General features: G+C 37.9%; 2 protein-coding genes across 2 annotated transcripts; both read left to right on the top strand.

Moving 5' to 3' along the window:
* The first annotated feature begins 836 nt into the window (after positions 1–836).
* LOC131891187 (uncharacterized) lies at positions 837–2304 on the top strand. The gene is made up of 2 exons (XM_059240712.1): positions 837–1531; positions 1960–2304. Exons 1-2 carry the CDS (start codon positions 866–868, stop codon positions 2302–2304), a joined length of 1011 nt encoding a protein of 336 aa, XP_059096695.1. The 5' UTR covers positions 837–865.
* A 662-nt stretch (positions 2305–2966) lies between these two features.
* LOC131890413 (uncharacterized) lies at positions 2967–5671 on the top strand. The gene is made up of 2 exons (XM_059239752.1): positions 2967–3747; positions 5281–5671. The coding sequence occupies exons 1-2, from the start codon at positions 3034–3036 to the stop codon at positions 5611–5613; spliced, it is 1047 nt and encodes a 348-aa protein (XP_059095735.1). The 5' UTR covers positions 2967–3033; the 3' UTR covers positions 5614–5671.
* The last annotated feature ends 1981 nt before the right edge of the window (positions 5672–7652 follow it).

The following is a 7652-nucleotide window of genomic DNA, read 5'->3' as shown; positions in this document are numbered from 1 at the left end:
AGCAAAGAAATAAGTTTGAAAAGGTCGAAAAAAAGTCGTGAATTGACTTTTTATTTAAATATAGTGGTGGTTTTACGCGGAAATTTTTTTCACCAGTCTTGCTACTTGGACTTATAGCTCACTTAGTTAAGGAATAAGACAACATAATGGCATTGTCGTTGAATTAAGAGAGAATGATGTCTTAAAGCTGATTCAAAACTTGACCGATACAGTCGAGGTTAATGTTTTGCAGGATTCTGAAATAATGATCTAGAAGAAAAAATTGAAATTATGGGTTATAACAAGTTCCTTTGACCAAAAGTTGGTGGAATCGTTTCCCACCAAGGGTGGCTTAAAACAAGTTGTTGCCAGTTTTTTTGACTCATACTTATTAACAAATACTCCTCTCACCTCTGCCCAGTGTTAGATATTGTTTATGATTCCAGAGTCGATATTCATTACTCACTGACTTGCATGAGGGTGGAATCCTTATCTAGATTTCTGAACTCTATGAATCGAGTCTCTACTGTACAGCTCATATTCATTTTTTTTAATTTAGAATATGGCATAATCAATTATAGCTCTTAAAAAAACGTGATATGCTAATGTCAATTTCTTTGCGTTCATATCTAGAACTGATCACACATAATGGTTTTCTGTAGACACCTTAAATATGTTAAATTCCACCCCCCCCCCCATGTAATGCCTCCATCAAAAATATGTGTACGCTCCAAAACACATTATTACCACTAATGTGCATAATTGCATAATGAGACTTGTGAGTGTGTGTTTCATGACAATTGAAGTCAAACCAACGGAGTAAAAACACCTCATGGCGTTAACCATGAAGTTCCTGAAATATCTTCTTTTCATTTTGTGCTTAGGGATGTTTATTTGGCAAATATTCGACCACATGCGCAAACACTTGGAGGGAGCCACAACCGAAGCCAGCTCTTGGGAGTCCCAGACCCAAATGAAGTTCCCTATATTCCTCGTTTGTGATTCTGAAGGTTACAAAGAGTATGAACCTTTCACCAAGCAGCCTTATACGGATATGGCCTTAACGGTGGACTTGCAGATCGAGAATGTTTTGTCTCCTACAACGCCTGGCGGAGATAAGGCCACCAATTACATAGTCAGCGATGTTCCAACTTTTTATAATGGCATTTGCAAGAAGGTTGAGTTTCGGAGCTATTACTCAGTGCAAGTTTCGGTGGGGTTCAAGATGAGTAGAAACCGTACCTACCATGTGTTCTTCATGAATCCTGGGACCGAGTTCTACTTGATCAATCAAGACCATTTGAGGACCCCACCCATGATTGAGGTCACCAATTCCGTGCTGATTGAGATGTGGATCACTCGATATTTCGAAAAAGATTCTCCTTGTGAGGAGGGTATTGTGGAGAGCAACCAAACTGAATGCATGAAGGAGGTGGTCAAGCAGGAACTGGATGGGAGTGATTTACAATGCGTACCATATGCTATTCATGCTCAGTTTCCAATACGACCAATTTGCAATTCGACAGAAGCCCTCCAAACCTCGTTTATACTGGTAAGTGCTATGAAATATTGTCGGTCAAGTTCTTGAACACATTTTGTTCTCTTGTATCTCTTTGAAAGGGCCAAACTTGTTGGAGGCTCAAATATTTCACTGTACATTCACCAAATCATCTTACAATTTAACGAACATCTTCAGCTCTATTTAACAGTAACAAAAATCGAAGGTTTCATCTCTGTGTTTGAAAGCCATGATAAGTGGTTGATATAAGTTTCTACGCTTTTACAAGTTCCTTTAAAGATGATCGAAAACATCGGTTGTGAAATTAAAAGATGGTTGATATAAATATAAAAAAATCATAAGGCTGTTAACTTTAAAACCTACATAGACTTGTAGTAGTCTTAGTGCGTGTTCAACTGAAAACATTGAGATTGGCGGAACCGATGGAATCTGTCATTTCCCCGACCCATTCTCATTTTCAGAGTTCGTTCATCATGAGTAAAACTGTTTTTGCCCACAAACAATTCGGATGTTACATGCCATGTGTGGAGACAAAGTTCAACGTGAAGCCTGTATTACTGGGCAAAAAGGCGACGTTTTCCGAGGGGATGATGTTTCTGTACTCCTTGTTCCTCTACGAAGGCGTTTATGAGAAGAAAAGATATAGATTGATGGACTTTACCACCATAGTGGCATCTGTGGGAGGATCTTTGAGCTTTCTATTGGGCGTGTCATGCTTCGGAATGATGTGGTCGGTTGTTCGAAGAGGTCATAACTCCTGTCTTAAAAGCGATGTGAAAATGCAAACTCTAGAATTTTTCAGTTGATTGCTTTTGAATAAATCAAAGATCTTTTTGTGCCTAAGTTCGATCTATAATTGAAAAAGTTTCCAACCACTTCAATTTATATTACTTTTGAAGTTGCTATTGGATTTGAAGTACTTTAGCGAAATGCTTACTTTGACTTCTACTTCTGTAATCGGAAACTAACAAGTTTCACTCAACTCGTTAATTTGAAAATCATCCTTGGAGAGCATGATTGATTTGGACCTTCGAGAAGGGGGACGTTCTTGGTACTTGGTACCAAATAAAATTTAACACCTTCTATCTGCAACTTCAAAGCAAAAATGGTATGTTGTGTAAAATTGTGTTTCCGGAACACGAGAGACTTAAAATGAAAGGAGATTGATCTTCAAATGAATGGAGATTAAGTCGTACGTTCTAGATATTCTGTTTCTAGAACAGGGGATTTTTCAGAACAACTCATCGGAACAATTAATAACCTTTCAATCAAACGTAAAAGTATTTTCTGGAAATTGACGACAGAGAACTCATCAATTATTATTACTCCAAGAAAGAATTGACTGTTAACGTTCAAGATAGTTCATTTCTTTTAATTTTGGATGTACTTAAGACAATCCATACGTGAAATTGGCCGCATTAGTAAATAATGTAAGTTTCAGCGCTGATAATCACGAAACTCTCCCGATTTCTTTCCTATATCTGGGATTAATCTCTTATTACACCGGTCCAGTCTATCAAGAGCCTCCCACTGAAATGGAACTGAAATTTCTCAAGATAGTCCTCCTGGTCATTTGCTTGGCTGGTTTCGCTTGGCAGATCTTGGATCATGTCCAAAAGTTTTGGGATGCTCAGACCACGGAATCTAGCTCTTGGGAGCCTCGAGATCTCCTCCAATTTCCCATGATGGTCTTTTGTGACTCTCGAGGCTTCACCGATTATCAACCCTTCACCCAAGTTCCGTACGAATCCGTGGCATTGAAGGCCCAAGTGAACTTGGCCGAATTGGTTCATGCCACATTGACCTTTGACTTAACCGAAGATGCCTACATAACACAGAATCTTCCCACAATGAACAATGGGATCTGCCAGACCGTCACCTTTAAGGAAACGTACCCGGTGCGGGTTGCATTGCAGTTCTTCACCAATATCACTGATTCCTACCAAATGTTTCTGGCCAATCCTGGCACTGAGATGTATTTCATGGATCAGTCTAATATCCGACCCGTCCCAAAAATCGATTTATCTCGCCCCTTGACCATTGAGCTTTGGATGAATAATTTCATTAAACGGGACACGCTCTGTGAACCAGATATTGTGGAAGCCGATCAGGTCGAGTGTGTCCGAACCGAAATCATACGGCGATTGCAAGCCAGCCGAGTCCAATGTTTGCCATATCCGATGTTCCAACAATTTCCCATACTACCTATTTGTAACACTAGTCAAGCTCAAACCGACAACTACTTAGAGGTAAGTTATCAGAACAAGTGTCATTATACGGTAATTTTTAATGTAAGGAGAGTAGTAAAATTTCAATAGGTGGACAATTTCAGGCCATTCTTAAACAAATTTTAGCAATATAATTTTCTAACATTTGGTCCACTAAACTACTTTTGGTTCCTTTTCATCGGCTATGGCTTCAAAATGCCTTCATCATACCTGAAATCAAATGAGCAAATATTTATACTTTGATTAGCACGACAGGTATTATTTTTTCTTGCCTAATCTCAAAATAATTCCAAATGGTTTTTTGGAACCAAATATTTCTCAAAATCCTTTAAATATGTGTTAATTTTTGCAAATATGTTTTTAAATCTTTTTCAGACTTATCAAAAGAACACTTAATACTACAATCAATGAAGATTTTGCGAAAGTCAATGAGGCCCTTAAAATGCAGTTTACATTCAGTTTGAAGAAACTAGGCATCTTCTCTCCTTGTTGCATGTTTTTATCAGGATTAAAATGAACTCATAGCAAAGTGTATTTTCGACTTTTGCCTAACACGTTATGATAAAAGTACATACGTTTGTTTTGGATGATGCTAGACATCATTATGAGCTATTCTGACATTATTTAACGTAATAAAATGAAGTTTTTGTGATATTGAAATTTTGTTATGGATGGTCAGGGCATTTGAGTTCAGGACATTTTAGGCTCAAAGCTGATGATAGCATGAGTTTTTAATGCCACATAACTTATTTCATAATTTAAAGGTTAGAACTAACTGAATGTATTCCTAATATTATCAAAATGTTTAGAATATCTTCTTAATATCAATCAAAATTGTTTTGGAAAACTAAATTTTTTAGTGTGCTTTTAGGCATATATTTTTCATCTGAGTTAGAATTTCAGAATACAAAAACTGATTTTGTGGGTCAAAAAAGACGTTTCTGACAAAAGTTGAAAAGGGATTATGATTTTTGTGTTTTGGGGAGATGAGTTCACTGAAAGACTCCGAAAAATGACATTTTTCCATGTCGAGCAGAAATTCGAGAGTTCTGCGCTGATCAGTTTTCTTCATTATTGTTGAAGCCAGATTTTAAAGAGGTATGTAGCCCGTTTGTAAATGCCATCGCCTAACCACTTCTCATGCAGTTATATGATGATAATGTTTGACGTTTGAACATAAATCGAATTTCTAAAACATTAGTACTGGTGCTAAGTTAAGTGACTTACAAGTTTTAGGCTGGTTGACCTGCTGCATTGTACATTTACGAAGCCGTGCATGAATTGAGTGGCAAACTCAAATGCCAAAGAAATTGCCAGAGGAGACGGCACTGCAAAAACTTTTTCTTATCTATGTTCGGAAGAGGTGAAGCATTTCAGTTGAAGATGGCTATCCATGCAAATTAATAGGGCAGAGCGCCTTTTTTCAAAGGAATTGGCGCAATGGGGAGCGAAAAGTGAGCAATACGTGGTATTTTGTTTTTAATATAAGCAACATAAATGTTACTACGAGTGACGGTGGGGGAGTCCAAATCAATTTGCTTTTTTCCTTTCCAGGCTCGAAAGATTGTTCGAAATACGGTTTACAACTACAAAGAAATCGGATGCTTGATGCCTTGTGTGGAGAATCAAGTTAATATGAATGTTGTGACTTTTGGAGAAAAAGCCAATCTGATTCCTAATAAGTTTACTTTTTACGTCATATACCTTTACGACGGAGTCAATGTCAAACAACAGTACCGACTTATGGATTTTGCCACCATAGTGGCGGCAGTGGGCGGTTCCTTAAGCCTTTTCTTGGGGATCTCGTGCTTTGGAGTGACCTGGAAATTAATCGAATTCATTCACAGCAAATTTGAACGCCATAGTGGTCCCAGGTCGCTGAAATAAACGTTGATTCCCTTTAGACACAAGGCGCAATCAAAACAATTCTGACATCTCTAATGAAAATCAGATTTACTGTTAGCACTCCAAAATTCTGAATAAAAGTTCCAAATGTAGCACTCTTCTTTGAATAATGGCTCTTTTCTAGCACACCTCATTAAATTCTTAAAATGTTTAAATCTATTTTCGTACGTTCCTACATAAACCCCCATTTTCCTCTCTGCAATACTCCTTGATCGCCTTTGGTATTGGATAGAGACCATAGAGACTACTAGCCAGAAGGCGGCAAATCCACCGTCCAAAGGTGCCCCCCAGAAAAATCGCCAATGTTTTATTTCTTTATTCTATGCCATGAAACCAACGCACGTTTCCTTTGATGTAGTCTAACAGCTTCAATTCGGATTACACTTTTGTGGGAACAAGCCCTCTACTGATAAATGGCCAGGCTCTGATTGACTCTTTTCTAATGTGCAGTGTTACTTTGGGTCCATGGTCATGCTGTGAAAATTATTGAAGTTCCTCTTATTCAGTGTGACCCACCGCAAGCATCACTACTAGTGTTGTGGCTTGAGTCTGATTTTCGATCTTTCAGCTGTTGAGTCTGAAGCTGGAATCGATCTTGAACTGGAACCATTGGAAATGGAATCAATCTTCGTGTGCTGATATGGGCCTTCCAACAAGCAGTCGGAGGTGGCCACCCTTTTTTTATACTCACACACTTTCTTGAAGGAGTGGTTTAGATTGAAATTTTAGAGCCACTTGACAAAAAGAAATAAATCTGTCAGGTTAGAGTTATTAGCTTCCACCACCCAAAGTTATTCTTACAGAACCATCTTGCAAAGAAGATGATGTGACCTTTTCAAAACTTGGTTACTCTTTTTATTGACAAAGGGTTGAATGAATGACAGCGCTGCCAAATCATAATTAGAAAACTTTCCACACGTGCCAAGTCTCAACTCAATCCCCTTTGGCAGCAATTAAATGTCCAACTAGTAACCGCGTCCGTCGATCATTAATATCATATAAGGTTTGTGAAATTGGATACTTACTAATTGTGCCATTTAGAATATTGTTATTCTATCTAAGGTTGTATCCCTCTTGCTGGTATCATTCTAGAATTGGCCAAACTGGTGTAATCAACAGAGATTATTCCTGAAGATGTGGATTTGTTAAATTTGGCTCATTCAGGTGTGGAATTCTTGTCTCGGAGAACTTGAACAGAAATGTCTTTCAGTTTTATTAGTGATATTATACCTAAACTGTATAAAATATAAAGGTACATATAACCACAAGTTTTTTATGGCCAAAACAACTGCAAACAGTTTCCTAGAGTGAGTTAAGTCACAGGTACGGTTCGTTTTACCTCCCCGTCCAGTTTTCGAAAGAAACTTTAAAGCGCCAAGCCACAAATACAAAACAAAAGCAGACAGGACACATGGAAAACATTGGACGAAGCTGGCCAGGCAAGGTTCACGCCTCCGACCCTCCCACCCACCAATAAAAATAATTAACAGATGCAGAATATCAACCAAACGCTACAATTGGCCCGTGGACCTTAATTAAAAAGTATGGGAGAAAAACTTTACTTGCCAAAAAATAAAGAGAGAAAATACAAAATAGAGATGTCTTTATTTCTCATAAAGGATTTATCAATTAATCCTGGGTATTGTATAAACATGAATGAATAAATAAGTTGATAATTCACAGTGACTAAATGTGTGTTTAATTGAGTAGTGATTGGGGCTGAGAGGGATCTCGCTCAATTTTTCTTTAAGTGTCCTTAGTAGTACTGGAATTTAATGATTCATATTTGGAATTCTCGGAATATGCATGGCTAAGTCGTACTGAACAAGAGGTTTCCTTGCGTCCTTTTGTTCCTACACTTCAAGGAATTAACGTTCCAACGTGAGATTGGCACAAAAGGCAAAACACTGCATAATAACTGCAACTCAGAGCCTGACGTAGGTAAAGCAGCAAGCCCTAATGTGTTCTCTTCAATTGTTACTAAATGCTTTCATTTGGGAGGTACTCCTTCTATAACATAC

Source organism: Tigriopus californicus, chromosome 11 (assembly GCF_007210705.1).
Source record: "Tigriopus californicus strain San Diego chromosome 11, Tcal_SD_v2.1, whole genome shotgun sequence".
Classification (NCBI taxonomy): domain Eukaryota; kingdom Metazoa; phylum Arthropoda; class Copepoda; order Harpacticoida; family Harpacticidae; genus Tigriopus; species Tigriopus californicus.
Note: the sequence above shows the minus strand (reverse complement) of the source record. Positions and strands in the feature narration are given on the sequence as shown.

Excerpts from the sequence above, each read along its gene's own strand:
- LOC131891187 (XM_059240712.1), top strand. The coding sequence starts at position 866 with ATGTTTATTTGGCAAATATTCGACCACATGCGCAAACACTTGGAGGGA. Across the intron at positions 1,532-1,959 it reads TCCAAACCTCGTTTATACTG|AGTTCGTTCATCATGAGTAA; the intron begins GTAAGTGCTATG and ends TCTCATTTTCAG.
- LOC131890413 (XM_059239752.1), top strand. The coding sequence starts at position 3,034 with ATGGAACTGAAATTTCTCAAGATAGTCCTCCTGGTCATTTGCTTGGCT. Across the intron at positions 3,748-5,280 it reads AAACCGACAACTACTTAGAG|GCTCGAAAGATTGTTCGAAA; the intron begins GTAAGTTATCAG and ends TTTCCTTTCCAG.